The sequence below is a fragment of the Triturus cristatus genome, chromosome 11 (genome assembly GCF_964204655.1).
Source record: "Triturus cristatus chromosome 11, aTriCri1.1, whole genome shotgun sequence".
Taxonomy (NCBI): Eukaryota; Metazoa; Chordata; class Amphibia; order Caudata; family Salamandridae; genus Triturus; species Triturus cristatus.
Window position 1 is genome coordinate 272,075,687 of NC_140594.1, and position 22,867 is coordinate 272,098,553.

The window sequence follows — 22,867 nt, forward strand, 5'->3', positions numbered from 1 at the left end:
GATGTAAGATAGTAATTGATACACCATGAATTCTTCAATTATAAGGTAGTAATTAGATTGGCAGGATTACTTCTCCTATAGCGGTAGCATAGAATCGATTAGTCTTTCTTACAAACACCATTGCAGCGTGGACACCAGCGGTGTCTATGATGGACCGGAATACTGGGCCATGTTCGCCGTTCAGACTCCACATGCTCGCGACACGTGCATGCAGAGGTCTTGTTAACCACTGGCCTTCCGGCTCGCCTGTCAGTCCTTGACAGCTGCCGCCTAGAGAGGAACGTGAGCTCTCTGCCACATTCTATTTTTTGTATTTTTTTAGCTAAACCTGGCGATTGGTTCGTGCCTCAGGGATTGGCATCACCATTTGGGGGATGCCTTATTAAATGTTGTATTGTCAATCCTCCACGTATGGAACCTCTCAGCTATATTATATACTCCGCATAATCGTGGTGGAAACTCCTGGTAATTTATTCACGCCATTTTGATTGGAATGATACTGGATGCATAATTGAATTCTCTATGTACTCCGCATATTTTTGGCAGTAAGTTTGCATTATTGTTTTTTAGTAATTTCTCCACATCTTTTTGACCCAGCATAACATGAATGACTCATGTATGCACCTTATGTTACAGACCACGTATTTATGGGAGCTGTGACATGTTCTTCTAAATTGGGCATCAGCCACAGGTTAGTAGGCCATGTACTCATTTATAATTCCATTTCAACCAACATACCAGCAAGACAGCTTCTACTTCCTTTTCTTTTTTATTTAGGTTGTCTCTTGCATATCCCTTTATCCTCATTGTTAGAAATGGGGTGCTCGGAGGAGCCTAGCGCGCAACCAAGATGGCCGCGTAGGTGCGAGGCTCCCGAGGACCTCCGCGACCTCCTGAATTAATCCTGGCGATATCCTGTCCTTGTTGAGGGGACTGTGTCGGTGAACCCGAGCTGAGGCGCCGCCCGTTCTTTGGGCTCGAATCGGACCCCGAACACCGGTGGGAGCATCGATTGAAGGTTGCGGCCTTCTCCTCGCCGGCCCCCCGGATTGGAGTAGTGGGGCGATCCGGGGACGAAGTGAATAACAACGGCGAGCGGGGCTGAGCGACTCGCATACCCCGCACTTTCACTTTCGCTTTTGCGCCCTCCTTGCCTCAGGCGGGGTCGGGCTGCGGAGCGGGGTGCGGTGGTGTTGCCTTGTCCAGGTGCCCGGCTGACCCGCCGGCGGTGGGTTGACCCGCTGCCCGGTGGTCGCCCCCGTCCCCCCCCCCTGACACCCGTGATTTGGTGTGGCGGCCCGTTTGGAGATCTTGGCACGACGGTGTAAGGGCCAGCATGTCCACCAAACAAGATGGCGACCGGGCGAAGATGAAGACAACCCGCCGTGGCACGGCGCACCAGGCCAATAGTATGGATCGCTATACGCTCCAGAAGGGTTCTCCGGAGACAGCGCGGTCATCCCTGGTGGGCCCGACGGAGGCGCCTGCCCAACCGGTGGATCTGACCCTCCGGGACGTCATGGGCGCCATCGCAGAGATGAAGGCCTCGGTGGACCAGCGTTTCGATACCTTGGCGCAAAAAATTGACTCGGTCCTGGTGGATGTGGGCCTTGTGAGGGCAGACTTGTCAAAAACGAACGACCGAGTTGACTCCCTGGCCCACACCACAACGAGCCTCACGACGGACGTGGTGGCCCTCCAGAGGGAGGTGCGCCGGCTTGGCCAGGCGAGCGCCCTGATGGACCGGCGACTGGAGGATTCCGAGGGTCGGGCCCGGAGGAACAATGTTCGCATTATTGGTGTGCCGGAGGGCCGAGAGGCGGAGGCGGCAGATCTCTTTGTGGAAGAATTGATCCTGACCCATCTCCAGCCCCGGGGGCTGAGTAAGCTTTTTGCGGTGGAGCGTGCCCACCGGGTCCCTGGGGGCCGCCCTAAGACCGGTGCCCCGCCGCGGCCTATTATTGCCCGGATTTTTAATTTCCGGGACAGAGACGCCATCCTCCAGACCTCCAGGCAACAGGGACCGGTCAGGCTGGACAACATGGATGTACACTTCTACCCAGACTTTACTCCGGCGGTCCAGAAGCAGCGACAGAGCTTTCTCGGTATTAAACGTCGCCTAAGGGACCTAAACCTCAAGTACTCAATGCTCTTTCCGGCTAAGCTGAGGGTGGAGGTGGATGGCCGTACGCACTTCTTCGACCGGCCCGAGGCGGCTGGGGACTGGTTAGATACATTGCCTGGAGATCGGGGTGGGGGGGGCGCGGCTGGCGGGGAGGGCCCGCCGGATCAGAATTGAGGGGTGACTGTATAGGCCTTGCTCTGGATATTATTCCTTTACCATATATTGCTTTCGTATGTTCCCCTCCCATGGAGGTCGGGTGGGGTCTGCTGGGGGCTTCCCTCCTCCTCTGGGGGACTAGTTAGTACTTAGCTATGGGGCGACAGGCACACTGCACTTTGGGGGGGCTGTCTGGGCTCATGCAGGGGTGCAGGGAGGGGGGAGTTCTGTTGGGACCGGGGGGTGGGGGGGGTGTGTTGTTTGTTAACACCGCAAGGCAAACCCGCAACTGTTTTGTCGTTTTTAAGATGCTCGGTGGGGGGCGACCGATTGTTTTGACGTATCATGGGGGGTAGGGATTTGATTGTGTTGTCATGGAATGTTAACGGCCTGGGGGATAGGATTAAACGTGGTGTGGTCCTGCAGTATTTAAAACGTATTTCACCAGATGTTGTCTTCCTGCAGGAGACACACCTTATAGGTAACACCTTTCATGCAATGAATCGGCGGGGATATCGTTTGGCGGCCCACTCCGGCTTCACTTCGGGCTCGCGGGGGGTGGGTATTATGGTCAAGAACTCGCTCCCGTTGGAGATTGACGAGGTGCGCCATGATGAGAGGGGACGTTACACTGTTCTGGTGGGACGAATGGAGGGTAGAGTGTTCATCTTTATATCAGTGTACGTCCCGCCTGGGTTACAAGCCACTACATTTGCGGACCTGGGGCGCCTCCTTCTGGACCTTCCGGGTGGCCTGTTGGTGGTTGGAGGGGACTTTAACGCGGTTGCCTCTGGGTCTATGGATCGCCATCCCCCTAGGGACCTCCCCCGGGCACAGGCGTGGCTGCCCGGCCTTTTAGACACGCTGGGCCTGGTGGATTGCTGGCGCTTAAAGCATCCCGTATTGCAACAGTACACCTTCCACTCGGGGGCCCATGGTAGCCTCTCGCGGCTTGATTACATCCTTGTCCCGGCGGCCCATGCAGGGAGGGTGGGGGAGGTGCGCCATTTGGCACGGGGTATCTCAGACCACTCCCCATTGTTGTTGCATTTCGATGTCTTCCCGAGGGGGGATGGCAGAGTGGCCCCGATCAATGCATGGTATTTGCGCGACCCCACCATTCGTGCCGACTTGATCAAATCCTTACAGCGCTATTTCGATGAGAATGTGGGGTCGGTCCCGTCTGCCATCTCCCTGTGGGAGGCTTTCAAGGTGGTTCTTAGGGGGGAGGCCCTCTCCTTTATTTCCAATGCCCGGCGGCGCGAGCGGGAGGAGGTGACCCGGGTTGAGGCCGAGATTGCAGAACTGGAGGGTGACCTGGGGAGCGGGGTAACAGACGCCAAGTTGCATGTTTTGCATTTAAAGCAGGCGGCCTATCGGGCCCTCGTCACGGAGGCGGCCAGGGGCCTCAGTAGAGAGCAGCAGGGGCGATTGTATGATGTGGGTGACAAGGCTGGCAAATTGATTGCGTGGTTGGACAAGAGGGAGAGAGCGAGCCGCGTGGTGCCTTTGATTGAGAGCGTGGATGGTGTGTGCGTCACTGAGCCGGAAGCCATTGTCTCCTGCTTCGCGGATTATTTCCGCGAAGTCTACTCCCCGGTTTCTCCCTGCTCGGAGGAAGATTCCCATGCCTTGCTTCGGGACATCGCACTGCCCTCCCTTACGGTGGAGGACAGGGATTCGCTGGACGCCCCTCCCACCTCGGACGAAATTGCCTCGGCTATTCGCTCGGTTGCATCCGGCAAGGCCATGGGCCCCAATGGTATTCCCATTGAGCTATACAAGTTGCGCCCGGATGTGTTGGCGCCCCACCTGCGCGCGATGTTCCTTGCGGCCCACTCGCGGGGCTCCCTCCCGCCGGACCAGCGTCTGGCCACAATTGTGGTGATCCACAAGGAGGGGAAGCCCCGTGAACGGGTCACATCCTATAGGCCGATTTCGCTTTTGAACGCGGAGCCCAAAATCCTCGCCAAGGTGTTGGCCAACCGGTTGGTTGGCGTGGTGGGCGATTTGGTCCACCAAGACCAATCGGGCTTTATACCACACCGCAACACGGCGCTTAATCTGCGGCGCTTACACGGGGTGCTCGCGCGTGTCCCATTTGTGCGGGAGCCGGCCATCTTGGCGTCCTTGGACGCCACCATGGCGTTTGATACGCTCGAATGGCCATATATTTGGGCGATGCTGGCGAAGTTTGGGTTCGGCCCGGGTTTCGTCAGCTGGGTCAAATTGCTATATTCGGGCCCGTTGGCGCAGGTGGTGGTGAATGGGCGAGTATCTGCCCCATTCGCGCTGGGGCGGGGCACGCGACAGGGTTGTCCCCTGTCGCCTCTCCTGTTCGCCCTGGCCATGGAGCCCCTGGCGGAGTGGCTGCGGTGGCACCCTTCTATCCGTGGTCTCCGCTGGACCCCCGAGCATGAGGACCGCGTGTCTCTCTATGCTGACGATATCCTTTTGTATCTCGCCTCCCCGCGCAAGTCACTGATCGTCCTGGTTGATGTTTTGCGCTCCTTCGGTCGCAACTCAGGCCTGGTCATCAACTGGGCGAAATCCTGTGTCTATGTGCTCTCCGGGGAGGCCCCGGTCCTGCCACGGGACTGTCCGATCCAGATTGCCTCCCAGGGTTTCCGGTACCTGGGTATATATATCACTCTTGACCCGGAGGCCCGCTATGAGCGGAACTTGCTGCCCCCCCTCCAGCGTCTGAGGGAGGACGTGGTGCGCTGGCGGCGTCTGCCGCTCTCGCCGCTCGGCCGAGCGGCCTTATTTAAAATGATGTCCCTGCCGCGCTTCCTCTACGCCCTCCAGAATACCATGGACTTGGTCCCGGCACGCTACTTTCGCGAGGTGGAGGGCCTCCAGCGGCGCCTGTTCTGGGACGGGAGGCCGCGTATTGCTCTGGCTAAATTGACGCTCCCGTGGTACGATGGAGGGGTCGCCCTCCCGGACATCAAACGGTATTACTGGGCCTCCCAACTAGCTGCAATTAATCATGGCCTTTACGGGCCCGCCTTGAACCCGGCATTCGAGATGGACAGGACGCTTCTGCCCGGTGGCGATTATAATCGAGCGCTCTACTCTGGCGCGCCCGACTCCCGTTTGACGGGACCGACGCGTGTCATGGTGCGTGTGTGGCACGCGGCTAATGCAGCTATGGGGTGGAAGGACCGTTTGACCCGAGCGTCTCCGCTGTATGCATCTGAGAGGTTGGGCTCCCTGTGGACGTCGAAGGGCTTCGAGAAGTGGGACACGATCGGAATCAGCACGGTGGGAGATCTCTGGACGAGGGGGGGATTCAAAACTTTTGAGACGCTGCAGGCGGAGTTTCAGCTGCAGGGCAGTGAGTACTTTCGGTACCTACAGGTCCGCCATGCGCTGGGCTCCGTCTTCCCGGATGTTGCATCCATTCCGGAGTCTTCCCCCCTGGAGGACAGAGTGCTAGATGGCCATGTCCCGGACAGCACGATCTCCCTCATATACAAAAAATTGATTAACGATAGATCGTGTCTGCTGACTAGTCTCCGCGAGGCTTGGGTTGCCGACGGGCTGGAGCTGGACGACGAGGATTGGATTTCCGCGGTGGCCTCTCCGAAAGAGGTGGCCATCCCGGCTCGCCTTCGTTTCGTCCAGCTCAAGATCCTTCACCGGGTCTACGTGACGGGGCCAAGGCTTTTACGTATGGGTTTTGCCGGTGATGGAATGTGTAAGCGTGGCTGTGGTGCGTTGGCGACTTTCATGCATATACTGTGGGAGTGCCCGAAGGTGGAGCGATTCTGGCGTGGTGTGCATGAGGTTCTACGAATGGTTACGCGTGTCACGCTGCTGCCTGAAGCGAGGAGATGCTTGCTGAATGTCTGGGAACCAAATGACTACTCGGTCCCGCAGGCGCGGTGGGTGACTCTGGGATACATGATAGCCAAGCGTGATATTGCCCAATTGTGGGGATCCCAGAGGCCCCCTGCGGTGTCGGCCTGGAAAGAGCATATGGATTGGTGTATGTTTCGTGAAAAGGTGGTGTATGTGGCGAGGGGTAAGCCTGGGGCGTGGATGAAACTCTGGGGCCCCTGGAACGCCTACCGCGGGGGTATTTGTGAGCCGCCGCTGCTACCGGCGGCCTCGCCGGCTCCGTCTCCCTAGATGGCCCCCCTCCCTTGGCCGCGGGCGCGCGGTCCCCCAGTCCCTGATCTACTCCCGTCCCCCTCTTCAGAATTTTGCTGCTGGTGTGGATCCCCCACTTATGGAGCACGTGTTGTCACTTTGGATCGAGGGTTGCCTTGCGGTTGTGGTTTGTTTACGTTGTTTTGTATTAAGAAAATGGAACCGTACTGTGGGCATGGAGCTTTGAGGCCTGCACCATTGATCACTCCTGTTTTCCTACTGTGCACCGCTGAGAAAATTTTTGCTGTATGTATGTAATATGCTTTTGATGCTCTAGCGGCCGGCCGGGTGGTTGTAGGCCCATACCTGTAACTTCTATAAACTGCAATAAACGGTTTCAAAAAAAAAAAAAAAAAAAAAAAAAAGAAATGGGGTGCTCTAGTTGGTAGAGGTAGATACCTTTGTCCAAATATGGACCCTTGCTTCTAGTCAGGGTAAGGGGGATACACTTCTAAAATGACTCCTGCTCACCCCCTTGGTAGCTTGGCACGAGCAGACAGACTTATCTCAGAGGCAGTGTGTAAAGCATTTGTGAACACATCCAGTAATACAGTGAAAACACTACAAATGGACACCACACTAGTTTAGAAAAATAAGTATTTTATCTAAACCAAACAAGACCAAACGACAAAACTCCACAATACAGTAATAAAAATATTACTTTCAAATTGTAGAAATTGTTCAGTTTAAAGGCAGTTGCAGATTAGGGAGTTCAGGAGAGATGGGGGTGAAGTCTTTGTGTCCTTGTAACTATAGAACAGGAGGCAAGCTCTTCTTCAAGAACTTGGAGATCTTCCTCAAGCAGGGGACAAAGCAAACAGCAAAGTCCTTTTACCCTTTCTTTGGCAGAAAGTAGCCACTGCAGGCCAACCCCAGACAGCACACAGCACAGGGGCAGTATTCCACCTCAGTTTCTCCAGATCTTCTCCTTGGCAAAGCTTCCTCTTGATTTCCCAGAAGTTATCCAAAAGTCTGGGGTCTGGGCCCCTCTTTTTATGCAGTAAATCTCTTTGTTCTCTCCTGGCCCTGGGATTTGAGCCCAGTCCAAACCAGCTCTGGGGGCACTTTGCAAGTGCACAACAACCTCCATTGTCAGTGTGAGCCCTGGCTCCAGACACACCACAGGGCGGCAGAGCCATCATTGTGAAAGGCAGGCACAGCCCTATTCAGGTGCAGGTGCTACTACCGCCACCACTCCAAATGCAGACCAGGCCTATTCAGTCTAGCGCTGACTCATCCAGACTCTCTGGAGCCAATGCACATCCCCAGCCAAACCAGTCCAAACCAACTCTGGGGGGCACTTTGCAAGTGCACAACAACCTCTATTGTCAGTGTGAGCCCTGGCTCCAGACACACCACAGGGCGGCAGAGCCATCATTGTGAAAGGCAGGCACAGCCCTATTCAGGTGCAGGTGCTACTACCGCCACCACTCCAAATGCAGACCAGGCCTATTCAGTCTAGCGCTGACTCATCCAGACTCTCTGGAGCCAATGCACATCCCCAGCCCCTGTCACTCCAAAGTCAGACAGTCATTACACATCCTAGCAGAGGCACACTGGATGGCTAAGCAAGAAAATACCTAGGTTCTAAAAGTGGTATTTTCAAACACAGAATGTAAAAATCACCCTCACTAAAAGATGCATTTTAACATTCTGAGTTCAGGCATACTAAACTTTATTTTCCTACCTTGTTCCCAGGGGTAGTTAAGCTTATAAGATGTTATAAGCAAACTCCCCATTTTATCCTATGGGAACAGATAGCCTTGCATTAATGAAAAACGAAATTGGCAGTATTTCACTATCAGGACATGCCACACACACAACCTTTCGCATACACTGCACACTGCACCCTGCCCACAGGGGTACCTTGGCCCTACCTTAGGGGTGACTACCATGTAAGAAAAGGGAAAGTTAGGGCCTGGCAAGTGGGTGCACTTGCCAATTTGATATAGCATTATTAGACTGCACACAGGCACTGCAATGGCATGCCTGAGTTACATTTACAGGCTGCTTATGTGGGTGGCACAACCAGTGCTGCAGGCCCACTGGCAGCATTTGATTTACAGGCCCTGAGCACACACAGTGCACTGTGCTAGGAACTGACTATTAAATCAAATAAGCCAATTATGGACACACCAATCCATAACCACAATTTACAAAGGGAGCACTTGCACTTTGGCACTGAACAGCAATGGCAAAGTGCTCAAAGCATCTAGAACAGCAAAATGAAGTCCAACACACAGCAAAACACAGGAGACAAACACAAAAATACAGGGGAAATTCACACCAAAGATGCCAGGTCTAACACTGATGAAGACCTGCAAGCGGAGGTTTTAAGTTACCCTCTGTGCTATTAGTTGGATCGAAACATGGACATCCCTTACTCTAGGGCCAGGACAATGGTTTACCAGGCCTCCCCGAAATTGGATGATGCATTTTGAACTCACTGGCATCCTTCTGCCAAATGGACATTGAAGAATAAAATGTATTTGTCTTGTAGACAGGCCCATTCATACTGGTTGATTTATTCTCAACAGCATCTCAGCCAGCGTTCAGTGAAAATTATAATATTGTGTTCTTCAATTGTTTTTCTTTTGAATCATCTTCTCTTACTCACCTCACACATGAGAACTTTTTCCTAGAGCAACCATCTATTGATTTAATGTTATATGTTGTAATGACTTTGCTATTTTGCATAACGAGAAAATATAAATAAGATTTTTGTATTTTTAAAAAACAGCAGTTGTTTCTTTCTCTTTGGTGTGTCTTGAAGAACAGTATTTGGTTCTCTCCTGTGTAATAATTACATGTAAACTTTTTCGAGTGAGTAAGTCAATTAATTTTATAAGTCACAACCTCTTTGGCTTGACCAAGGAGGGACTTTAGGACCACTCGTTGTTCTTGCTGCGGTATACCCCATTAGTTCATAATGGTGAATCCATGTACTGGCACAACATCTCATCTCAGTTGGTGCTGCAGATTTTCATCTTCAAGTCAATGACAGTACAAATTACTGGTCCCAAAGGGCCAACACTTTTATAAAAATGGAAGCCCTGACTGAAAGCCTGTGCCTAATTCACAGGGTTGTCAACTTAAAGTTTAAACTCCTCAACCAACTGGAGTGGGGGATTTCTTCCAGGTGCTTTCCAAGAAGGAAGAATGGGAGAGCAATGGATCAATCAATCATACAAGATTTGTAAAGCATGGCTAATCACCCGTGAGGGTACTCAGGTGCTGAGAATCCTGCTGCGGAGGTGGGGGCTGAGTTGAACAGCCAGGTCTTCAGTCCTTTCCTGAATTCCAGCCAGGAGGATGAGGCCTGGAGGTGAAGGGGGAGGTCATTCCAGGACTTGGCCGCATGGTAGGAGAATGAACAACTTTTGCTGTAGCTTCGACTAATGCGAGGGGTGCTAGCGAGGTGAAGGGAGGCGGAGCGCAAGTGTCTGGAGGGTTGGTGGAAATTCAGGGTATGACTGATGTATGCTGGTCCTTGGTTGTGCAGGGCTTTGTATGTGTGGATCAGCATCCTCAAGTGACATCTCTTCTGATTGGAGAGCCAGTGGAGTTTCCTGAGGTGGGGGCAGGGGGTTGTGGGTCCCCATGGATGTAAATTGTGATGTGAATTGAGCATCCCAAACCAGGTATCTCTTTCACATGGGTCCTATTGTCATGCAGGACACACTGCTGATCTGCACTCAGCACAAAAGTGTGTGCTCAGGTGTTATTGCTGGGCAGCAGAGGCTTTGGGATTAGTTCAATGAACTAACGTTTAACTTGCACCCTAGACGAATGCCAACACGAAAGATGCTTCCACAACCCTCTCAGACAGCTTGAGTGCCTCTGAGGCACAGACCACCCAGATTCATGAACAAACACACCGGGGTCTATTCACAAATTGCATTTTGTAGCATGTTTAGTAGTACTACAGTACAACTACTAAAGTACTCCAAAACGCTATCCACAAATCTACCAGCGTAAATATCTACCTCTCCTGTCTTTTCTCTGGGAAGATCCTCACACATGTAAGTTTACTACTTAAGGCCCGATTATGATGCAGTCAGAAATGGCTCAGACCGTTGGTCGGAGCCATTCTTACCGCATCGTAATCTCCTGTGTAATTTCCAACCAACCCATTTGGATGGAGTCGGTCGGAAATTATTCCAAACACGATTTCCTAATGGCTTACGACGGGCTCGGAAATACGCCATTCGGAAGGCCTTCAGCAATCCCTTGGCTGACTCATTCCGGCGGAGGGATTGCAATGACAGTTTCCCACTGCATTTCTGTGCGGGCCTTTCCAATACAGAAAGGCATTGGGGAACTGTCTTTTGGGCCCCAGCAGGACCCCCTTGGGTGCAAGGCTGCCAAATGGCGGCCTAGGGGGCACCTATGGTGTCCCCCTGTTGAACCCTGCACCAGGTGGCAGGCACCTTGTGGTGCCTGCCATGGGGTGCAGGGATGAGCTGCACCTCTGCTCTTTGCTATGAGAGCATGCATTCCATTCAGAATGCATGCATTCCATAGCAAAGTATAGGATTGCAACCGAACAAGGTTCAGTCGCATCCTAATAGCTGGGCTGGAACCAACGATAGGAGGTTTTTCAGTTCCATTTCAGGAGCGATGTCGGACAGACTCAGGTCTGTCCGACATTGCAATTGGACCCTTGGTAGTAAATGTGAGAGGGACCAAGGAGAGCAGTTGAAAAATGGGGTACTGAAACACCTTTCATTTAATGTAATATTATTTCCTATGGGGCTTTATTTTAAGTCACTATCTACCTTATTTTCCATGGGTGGGTGTTGCAGCACCATTGGTTGGCCATGTGTGGTGCTGGACCTACTTCAGTTATTGTTTTACATGAAATGTGGGAGTCCCACTTCACTCCATCATTAAGTGATTGGTGGATCATTTTTGGAAATAGTCTTCCCTTTGGTCGTCCTATTTGGCTGTCATGTGACGCCTGCCACGTGCTGACAGCTGAAATATTTGGAAGTGTCAGTACAGCTGAGAGGGTGACAGGCACGTCCGCTGTGCCTGACCCCGGAATGGCTCGTCTCCATCCTTATCATCGTCTGGGGAATTCGGCCCTTTTCTATTGGCTCGAGCCTCCCTCTGTATAAAGGAGGCGTGGCTCGATGTAATTGACAGTTTTCTGTTAAAATTCTATACTTTGCTCTAAACTCACCGTGACTCACACAGATGGTTCCTTGACACGGCGTTGTATATGCACTGCTGTGATGCGGATATTACTTTTGTGTCACGCTGCAAGGTGTGTAAACTGTGCGGGTGCCGGCGGGCTCCAGGTTATGTGAGTACAGTGTCTGTGTCAGGGTCCAGGTGCCTGTGTGCCTGACTCGGCTTGTGTCAGTCTGCAGCCAGAGCCAGCGCGTGAGCAGTGCGACAAGCTTCAGTGTTACGCAGTGTGTGTGTCTCACTCTCGCTCCCAGGGCCGTTTCTAGGAGTTTCGCCGCCCTAGGCGAGATTTGAAAAATGCCGCCCCCTCCCTTTTACTACTATCACTCTCTCCCCCTGTCATCCAGGCTAGAATAATTAATGCATTAGATATAAAAGAACTTGTATTGAACATTAAACAAAAAACACATCAAACATTAAAGAACTAAATAAACACTGTTCATGACATTTTATTCTGTTTTTAACTTTCTCCCTTCTAACTTCAATGGTGTTTTGGGTTATTTCTCTTAATCCAATGATACCTTCCTTGCCTTTATTTTAGCAAAGTCTTTAACAAGATCTCTAATGTCAAGCTGGTAAGCCATGTCTTTTTCTACTGAAATTGTGGCTAGTCCTATGAGTCTCTCTTGGCTCATGGAACTGCGCAGATAAGTTTTTATTAATTTGAGTTTTGAGAAACTCCTCTCCGCACTTGCCACTGATATCGGTAAAGTCAAAAGGATACGAAGAGCTACGGACAAATTAGGAAAACCATTTTCTAACTTGTTTTGGCACAGATAGTTCAGCACATATTCGGGTTTCGCATTTTTTTGTATTCGATGACTTATTCCTGAAAGTTCAGAGCAGAGAGCTGCCGCGTCAATGTCCTTTAGAAAAGATATGGTTTCTCCAGGTCTATGCTGGGTTAGAGCTGTTTCCAATTTGATACACAAATCCATGAGTTCTTTTGAAGTTTTCATCTTGAGGTCACTTATATTGTACAGAAAACCAAATATTCTTGCAATTTCATTCAACTGTGTGAATCGTTCTTTTACAGAACTAATTGCCGTGTCCAATATTGCAAAATAGTAATTTACTCTGAACTTCTCTTTGGGGTCAGCGATGGGTTCATCTTTTGATTCGTAAGCGAACATTTTCCTTTTCCTCCTTCTTATCTCTGGCTGAAAAATTGGCTCAATATTGATTTCTTCAGCTAGCTCTCGAGCATCAACCAAAACTCGCTCAAATTCCATGTCACACCTCATGTTTTTTAAATACTCCTCTGTATTTTTAAGCTCATTTACTGTTTTCTCAATAGTAAAGTGCTTCTCTTGCAGCAGTTTACTGGTCAAATTGATTTGAAATAAAATACTGTGCCAGGTTACAACTGCCACAACAAACTTAAATGAAGATATGCTGTTCAGAAGACCTTCAGCTTCAACCTTAGTCATTGTACCAGAACAGCCTTTGAGAGTCGAATCTTCAGTAATGTCAAACAACGCATCATACACATGCGGTAACTGGTACCTGATGGGAGTTAAGGCATCGATCCTGCTTGACCACCGAGTATCACTCAGAGGTTTTATATTCAAAGATGGTATATGGTGTTTCAGTATATCCCATCGACGTGGAGACGCTGCAAAGAATACATACAATCTTTGTATAACATCAAAAAAGGCTGTTACTTCAGTGCAACACGAAGCAGCATCATTTACCACTAGGTTCAGGGTGTGGGAACTGCAGGGGACATAGAAGGCACACGGGTTAATATCCAGAATTTTCTTCTGCAAACCTATTTCCTTGCCCTTCATATTGCTCCCCTTATCATAACCCTGACCTCGTAGGTCTTCAATTGACAATGACAAGCTTTTGAGCTGATTTCTCAGAAAATGACACATCGATTCACCTGTGGTTTCGGTTAGTGGCACAAATCCCAAAAAGTGTTCTTTTATTTGCACGAGGCTGCTTTCTTGGAATTCTTCACCTGAAGACTGAAATGACTCTGTTCCTGAAAATTGCACGATGTCCACAAATCTTATGATCATGGTCATTTGTTCCGTGCGACTGATATCTGGGGTGCAATCAAGGATGATGAAAAATACTTTGTCTTTTTAACCAATTAAATGATTTTCTCTTTGATAACGTTTGATAGCACTTGGATCAGTTCATTTTGAATAATGTTGCCTAAATAGTGAGCATGTCTTCCACCCTTATTTTGTATTCTCCTGAGATGTTCATTCATAATAGGATCAAACATGGCGAGCAATTCCACAATTTTAAGAAAATTGCCATTATCATGAGCATGAAGTTTATCACTGCTGCCACGGAAGGCCAAATTTTGTGCACCTAGAACTCTTACAAGAGATATTACACGCTCTAAGATCTGATGCCAGTACTTTTCTTCTTCTTTAAGCTTTTTTGTATTAGCACTATCTATAGTTGCGTCTTGTTTTAGACTTGTATACAGGCCCTTCCAGTTATGGAAGTTGGTAATATGTTCAACACTCTTTTCGTGTGAAGACAGAATTGCTGATATGTTATGCCAATCGTTGCATCCATTCTGAGTGAGACTTGTACTTGAACTTGAATTTCCGCCAAATACATTGCAGCAAAAACAGAAAACCTTATCGGTTGATACTGAATACTGGAGGTATTCACGGTAAACTTCTCCATTTGGAAGTTTTCTTTTATAATGTACAGCTGAAAACTTCCTTTTTTTCTCATCTAAAGGAAATTTTTTGCTCACTTGTTTTGGCCCATTTTCAACCAAAAGAGTTCTTAATTTGTCTCTACTTATTGGTAAGTCTTCCCAGGAAGCAGGATCTGAATAATCTATTTTAACGCTTTCTTCAGTTATTTTCGGGCGTTTACTTTGATCACCATCTTCATTTTCAAGGTTATCCTTTGCAGTATCCACTACAACCTGTTCTTCTTGCTCTCTGCTGTTAACTTCTAAGTCCTTGTCTGGTAGGCCTATATCGTCATCTTTTTCTGAGGTTGAAGTTGATGCACAAGCAACTTCAAGAGAACTCTTTGGAGGAAGTAGAAATGTTTCAATAGACCTGTTCAATTTGGATAGTTCTATTTCTCTAGCCGCTTTTCTTTTTCTGTACTGAGCACCTGAGAGTTTTTTCCTGTCTGCTATTTTTGATCCTTTCTATTCTACCTGAAAAATATAGGGCAATATTAGTTCTGAATATTGTATATAATAATTCTGTATATTGCATTAGAAAATTGTAACATTATTACTGAAAGATTTAAGAAGCCAGTAACATTAATGGAAACGATTTTCGTAAATCTATTTTAAGATCAATTTAATGATTTCAGCAAGCTACTCTGAGACCCATAGACGACTAGTGTTGAATTAGTATAGTGAAATATGAAAGTAATTTAAGTAGTGGATAGGTTAGTCAGTCATTTGGATTCGGAAGGATAGAAGAGGAAAAAAGGTTCATATTTATATAGCGCTAGTTACCCCATATGTTTTCCCAGGTCGAATTTGGCCAGCAGTGAAACGCAGATTTGTTCAGTGCTCACAAACCACTACTACCACTCACTTGCCAAGGCCCATTTTCCGATGGCCAAGAAATAGGCTCTGGTAGTCCCACTCCTCAAGAAACCTTATTTGCCTCCTTAGATTCCCAGTAACTATAATCCGGTCTCCTCACTTCCCCTTCAATTCTTAAGTTCTAGAAAAACTGCCCCCTCTACTTTTAGAGGCTATTTCAGCATGCTCTTCCACTGCTACCTGGTAGCCAAAAACTCTGGAATACTCTCCCACTTTCCCTTAGGCACAGAACTAACCTTCACTCCTTCTGTAAATACTTGAAAAAGTTTCTCTCTTCAGTTTCATGAGTCTATTTTTTACATATTTGAGCGGTGTGTTTTTCAGTTTTTCTCTGCGGCGCTAGGACACAACCTGTGGGTAATCGTGAGCGTTCCTAAACCTAGAGGGTTCAACCTCAAAATCATGCACTGTGAAGAAATATGGTAGTACCTAGCATAACAATTCATATATAAAGCAAAGTATATGGCAAGATAGCTGGATGCCAAAATCAAGAAGGACTTTTAACTCAAACACTTACCTGGCCTATTGCCAAACTATTATGCAACAGCCAACAGAGAATACGCTTTTGAATGCCTAATTCCTGAAAATCAGTTGTCACTCCAATTTCCACCTTTTGCCCTTATCTCCAGTACTTCACACTAGGTTTTAGTATGCCCTCCTAAAAAACTGGGCCTCGGTTTCAATAGGCCCAGTAACTGCCGTCACTAGACCCGCAGGAATGCACCGGGCAATCAAAATTATGGCCTAAATGGGAGAACTATTACAGAAGACCTACAGAAGAGCCACTGACTGTCAAACTCAGTTTTTTGGAAGTGCAAACAGCAGAGCAACCTCATAAAATATTGGGTCATTTCTGAAACAACAATACTGATCACCCAATGAAAGATGCGCAGACTGCAAATTACCTTTTTTCAATCCCAGCAGGGCTCCTCGGATGTAATTAGGCACAAAGGCAGGTCTAAACAGCTTAAGGTCTTCTTGCCATTACATAAACACTAAAGTTTAGATACATTTAAATAAGGGGCAGCATAGGATGCAAACATCTATGAGCAATACATTTGATTAACGGGTTTAATTCTGTTATGTAAGTGTCAGCTGTCCTGGATGAAGGATTTTTTTTAACAAAGTGTTATATAATGAGTAAGTCGTTTCAATTCGTGAAATACATATAGTATAATGATTGCAGTAACACAAGCCTGTAGACACAACCCTACAGGCATACGGCTTTAGAAAACAGAACCTACAGCATCCCTCAACCACAGCGCCGGATAAAAACATGGGCTGCTAATCCCCTAAGAGGGAGGCGGCGGCAGCGCCTTTGCAAGAGGATGAGACCAATTAGTGGCCTTACTTGCACATACTCTTTGCCACATAACGGACGCACTTTCCTTTCCTCAATGTGAAAGACTTCCCCCTCCATCATGCATCTCCACTCAAACATGAAGTCACTCAGAGACCACTTCCCCCCTCACCAATGGGCATTCTGCCCTCCCCCTTTTAACTTGGGACCAAGCCACTGGGATGACCCCAGTTGAAACTCTTCCCTAGAACCTTTAAGCAGGCAGCAGTACACGATGACCATTGATGCACATCTGCAATAATGGGTAATAACTTGGTACTGTCGAACATCAGGCATGCCAAGCTTCGCCTCTCATGACGCCGACGGTACCACTTCATAATCCCGTTCGATTCCATGTGTAAAACCTGAACTCCATCCATACATCCGATCCTCACATTTCACCAACAGCATCTGCCATGACACATCGCAAAAAACAACCCCGCCCCCACAAGTAATATGGAGGATGCCATCTATCTCCAGGTCATAGGACACTAAGGAAGCCACTAGCCACAACCGACCCTTTCTATTAAACTACGGTCTAAATATATCATGCAGAGAACCTTACACTGCTGCTGCAGAGTCAATGGCCGAGGCCAGACACACAGCGCTACGACTGCCTGGATGAAGATCAGATCACCAAGAACAGAGAGTTGAGTAAAGTAAGTTTTGCTACCCCCACCCGAGTATCTGTAATAGTACTAGATTAGTGCCCTTCAATTTCGGGTACTGTGCAGTATGTTTAAAATCTTCTTAGTGTTTCTCGTTGCTGAAATTAGAGCATTTTCTGATATTTATGTGCTTCCCTCATCTTTATGTTGCTTGCCAGAAAGTGTCACTCATAGTCCCTGAAACGGCACTCATAATTACACTGAAATTATGCACGTCACATCACACATAGCATTAACAAGAAATAAGCCATTCCAGGTGTAAAATGATGTCTAATTATTTCTGCAATTAGTGTAATCCTAATATATTAACTCTATTATAGCCCTTTTATCATCGTAACTGATTGAACCACGTTCAGGGCCGGCTTTAGTGCTGGTGGCGCCCTGTGCGACAATGTTTGTTGGCGCCCCCCCAATGACCACCTCCACCACGGATTCTCTCACTAGCACCCTTTAACAGTGAACAAGTCTCCATAACCACACTCTCTCAGATGCATTGAATTAGTTATATAGCGCCACTCATACCAGTGTAGGGTGTCCGAGCACTTTTCATCACACACACACATTACACAGAGACAATCAATCATACGTCTGTAAATCAGTGTATAGGACATGTTACACAAGCCAAAGGACTAAAAATGTAGGAGTCACATGTCATCCATACTGGTAGGCAGTATAGTTTAAGAGTGATTGGTGTGGAGAAGCACAAACTCAGAGTCGAAAAAGAAACCGCATAGTTGAGAGTTCTGTTTAATAATAAGAATGTATACTTTGCAGTGTGTATGCAGTTCTAGGATGAAAGTTGATAGCTCCCTATTCTATATTAGGACTTTAAGTTATAAATTACAAGTAACAAAAGGATGTCTCTTTTGAAAGCAGTAAACTGCTGATCTGTTTACATCATACGCACTCTGTAATCTACTTGATACACGTCCTTGCAGCAGGCATATTAACCCTCTGCACTAACTTCACATAAGTCAAAACCTCAACTATGCAAAAAACTGATCTCTCTCCAGGACGATAATTAATCACAGGAGTTATTGTGACATTTATGTGAGGCCCGGGAGAAAGAAATGCTGCAGCAGGTGCTTCAAAAGCATAATAAACTTTCAAGCAAGGCGCCCCCAGGAAGCCAGCACCCGGTGCACCGTGCGGTGGCACCGGCCGCACCGCCGTAAAGCCGGCCCTGACCACGTTAGTCCTAAGTCAAAAAAATAACATAAAAATATGGCCAGATATTTACATCTCCAGCTAAAAGAACTTTTCTTTTCTATTCAAAAACGTTTCCAGAGGTATGCCTAAAAAGCTGCCCCAGCCAGACAGAGATTTCCGTGCATCCTGGGAACTCATGATACATATTCCAAGGGCTCCTCTTCCACCTGTGCACAACTCTTCGTGCCTTAGAGTTTTGGCAGCTATGGTTTAGTGGTGGCGTGCCTGGAATGAGCCTGCCCTGCTGCACGCACTTCAAACCACCCTCGGCTCCAGACAGACACGACCGCTCAACTAACTTACTGCTTGCTTACTTTACTTTGGTTAATACTTAGCCTGGGCCAGGTTATAACTAACTGACCAGGCCTTTAGCCCCCTATACATTTTTTTTACATCTACCTGCCTGCCGCAGGCTGCCAACCCGGATGGATCCCACCGCTGCCTCCCCCGGTACCTGATAGGCAAGCCTCCAGGCCGCAGCGGGAACTCTCTGTCTCTGCCTCATGGCCCTTGCCGGCCGCGCGCGCACAGCCTCCGCCCGTGGCGCCGAACGTCGGTCGGAGGTAGAATTGAAGGAGCTACGTTACCTGGCCTCACGGTAACTGCACTGGGATTGCAAAGTCATGGATGCAAGGATCGCAGCTAATTTTTGATGATGATTATGATAGATACATATGGGGACTCTGGGGAGAAAGCACACCTGCCCAGTCTCGACCGAGCACACTAATGTTTATGGCTGATTATGCGTTCCTGAATTTGAGCTTCAACTCGGACACGCACCTGCTTTATTAGTGCTTCCTGACAGTTGACGTTTCATTTTTTTGCTGCGGCCGCCCTTCACCTTTTGCCGCCCTAGGCAGCCGCCTAGGCCTGCCTAGTGGTAGAAACGGCCCTGCTCGCTCCCACTGTGAGTACTGTGCTTTTGTGAGAGCTGAGCTGTGCGGACTCAGCACTGTCAGATCCGAGCACACCTTGTGTCAAGGGTCAGGTTGTATGCACTGTGTACGGGTCACGCTGAATTGGCAGAGTTTATTGTCCTTGCGTCAGAGTCCAGCAGGTGATTGGTGTGCCGTGTGCAAGGAACATGATGCGAGGTGTGAATACTGTGCCTGTCAGACTCAGGCTCACTGTGCTTGTGTACAATCCAGGGTACGAACACTGGGTTTATGTAGTCACATGTCATGAGCGCTGTTTTTGAGTCAGGCTCCAGGAAGTGATCACTGCTCATGTGTCAGGTCCTAGGGGATGAACATCTCATGTGCCATGTCCCACGTTATGAACTCTGTACATACGTGCCCCAGGGTAGGAACACTGTACAAACACCAGGGCTCAGGAAGTGATCACTGCTCATGTGTTAGTCCTAGGGTATGAACACTGTACATGTGCCAAGTCCCCCGATATGAACACTGTACATACATGCCCCATGGTATGAACGCTGTACATACACCAGGGCGCAGGAAGTGAGCACTGCTCATGTATCAGGTCCTAGGGTATGAACACTGTACATGTGCCAAGTCCCCTGATATGAACACTGTACATACATGCCCCAGGGTATGAACGCTGTACATAGGCCAGGGCTCAGGAAGTGAGCACTGCTCAGGTCCCACGGTATGAACAGTGCATGTATCAGGTCTCATTTAAGGATCACTGTGCTGGTGTCACGTCCCAGGGTATGAACACTGTGCTTGTGTCAGGCTCCAAGACACGATCACTGTGCTTGTGTCGGGCTCCAGGGTATGAACACTGTGCTTGTGTTGGGCTCCAGGTTATGAGCACCACAAGGTCAGATCCCAGGAAGTGAGTACTTTGCTTGTGTCAGGTTTCAGGAAATGGACACTGTGCTTGTGCCAGGCTTCAGTAAGGCAGCACTACGCTTGTGCCAGGCACCAGGAAGTGAGCATTGTGATTTTGCCAGGCTCCAGGTATGAGCACTGTAAGGTCAGATTCCAGGAAGTGAGTACTTTGATTGTGTCAGGTTTCAGGAAATGGACACTGTGCTTGTGCCAGGCTCCAGGGTATGAACACGGTGCTTCTGTTAGACAGCAGGACGTAGCACTGTGCTTGTATGAGCACTGTTACTGTGCTTTTCTCAGGAACCACGAAGTAAGCACTGTGCTTGTGTAAGGCTTCTCCTGGGTATGAATACTTTGCTCGTGCCAGGCTCCGGAAAGTAAGCACTGTGCTTGTGCAAGGCTTCTCCTGGGTATGAATACTTTGCTCGTGCCAGGCTCCAGAAAGTGAGCACTGTGCTTGTGTAAGGCTTCTCCTGGGTATGAACACTTTCTTGTGCCAGGCTCCGGAAAGTAAGCACTGTGCTTGTGCAAGGCTTCTCCTGGGTATGAACACTTTCTTGTGCCAGGCTCCAGAAAGTGAGCACTGTGCTTGTGCAAGGCTTCTCCAGGGTATGAACGAACACTTTGCTCGCTTCAGGCTCTGGAAAGTGAGCACTGTGCTTGTGCAAGGCTTCTCCAGGGTATGAACACTTTGCTCGTGCCAGGCTCCAGGAAGTGAGCACTGTGCTTGTGTGAGGCTTCTCCTGGGTATGAACACTTTCTTGTGCCAGGCTCCGGAAAGTGAGCACTGTGCTTGTGCAATGCTTCTCCAGGGTATGAACACTTTGCTTGTGCCAGGCTCCGTAAAGTGAGCATTGTGCTTGTGCAAGGCTTCTCCATGGTATGAACACTTTGCTCGTGCCAGGCTCCGGAGGGTGAGCACTGTGCTTGTGCAAGGCTTCTCCAGGGTATGAACACTTTGCTTGTGCCAGGCTCCGTAAAGTGAGCATTGTGCTTGTGCAAGGCTTCTCCATGGTATGAACACTTTGCTCGTGCCAGGCTCCGGAGGGTGAGCACTGTGCTTGTGCAAGGCTTCTCCAGGGTATGAACACTTTGCTTGTGCCAGGCTTCGTAAAGTGAGCATTATGCTTGTGCAAGGCTTCTCCATGGTATGAACACTTTGCTCGTGCCAGGCTCCGGAAAATGAGCACTGTGCTTGTGCAAGGCTTCTCTAGGGTATGAACACTTTGCTCGTGCCAGGCTCTGGAGGGTGAGCACTGTGCTTGTGCAAGGCTTCTCTAGGGTATGAACACTTTGCTCGTGCCAGGCTCTGGAAAGTGAGAACTGTGCTTGTGCAAGGCTTCTCTAGGGTATGAACACTTTGCTTGTGCCAGGCTATGGAAAGTGAGCACTGTACTTGTGCAAGACGTCTCCAGGGTATGAACACTTTTCTTGTTCCAGGCTCTGGAAAGTGAGCACTGCATGTGAGCACAGTCCTTGTGCAGTGCCCCCGGGTATAAGCACTGTGTTTACGTGATGCTGGGTCCAAATAAAAAAGGGGAATGGGTGAAGTCTAACTAACAAAATTCCAACCATCAACGGCTTAAAACAGGGGTGCGTCTTGGCTCCTTGTCTATTCAACATCTACACAGCTGATTTAGAGAACAACCTTTGCTTAACACAAGAAGACCCTCAAAATTAGGTAATCTCCCAATAGCAAGCCTCCAATATGCCGACAACATTGTTCTTCTGTCCCAAATGCCTCGAGGCTTATAGCGGCTGATCACCCAACTAGCAGTATACACATCCTCAGCTCAATTAGTAATCTGCCTCCAAAAATCGAAGGTCGTGTGCTTTTCCAGTACCCACAAAAATACCCTAAATTCACCTGGACGTTACACAACACCACCTTGGCCCAGGTGGAAACATATAAATATCTGGGGGTACTACTTGACCGCCATCTCAACTACAAGCAATACCTGGATTTATGGCAAGTAAAAGCAAAACAACTGCTATGTGCATTTAAAACCTTGCAGAAAAAACAGCAACTGTTCAACAAACCACCTATTAAAGGTCATTGCAGCAAAATTCTTGCCATCCATTTTGCATGGATCGGAACTGTTAAATACTAAGGATTCAACAGTTTTAAACACTGCACAAACTAGCCTCTTTGAAAAACTATTCTTAATTCTACGCCACATTTCTCAAGCCCAGATAATACTGGAATTTGGATTAAAAAAACAGATACAAACAAGACAAGGAGCCCTTGTCAAATATTACTGGAGAATGAGGGCAGTGGAGGAAAACTCTTTAGCCCATTATTCTTAGCAGGAGGTGGAAAAGCAATTCAAGTTGAGCAAGTTTTGAAACAATCCCTTTCAGCATTAAAGCTAGAGGATGCTTGGCTCACAATATCGGCCTATTCTGAGTTCCAACAAATAGCCAATAGAGCCATCAAGCGACAATCCCAGTTAATAGATAAAGCCTCCTTGGCCCTCAAAACACACGCGTGGGCGGTGATACCATCTTACAAATTTCTGAAACCCCATCATACCTGTTAGAACACTTCTCAAAACAGAAGATGTGGAATCTGATTCTATTGAGACTGGAATCCTATCCATCCAAAGAAATTGCCCCAAAATGGAAACAGACCTGGCTGACTAAGGCATGTTGCCTCTGTAATGGCATGGTGAGCAAAAA

General features: G+C 48.5%; 2 protein-coding genes across 2 annotated transcripts in view; one reads left to right on the top strand and one right to left on the bottom strand.

Annotated features, from left to right (window-relative positions):
* INPP5J (inositol polyphosphate-5-phosphatase J) overlaps nt 1–22,867 on the top strand; it is a 372,973-nt gene that overhangs the window by 185,759 nt on the left and 164,347 nt on the right. The window lies entirely within an intron of this gene.
* LOC146784003 (zinc finger MYM-type protein 1-like) lies at nt 12,139–13,656 on the bottom strand. The gene has a single exon (XM_085632888.1). The coding sequence runs from the start codon at nt 13,654–13,656 to the stop codon at nt 12,139–12,141; it is 1,518 nt and encodes a 505-aa protein (XP_085489014.1).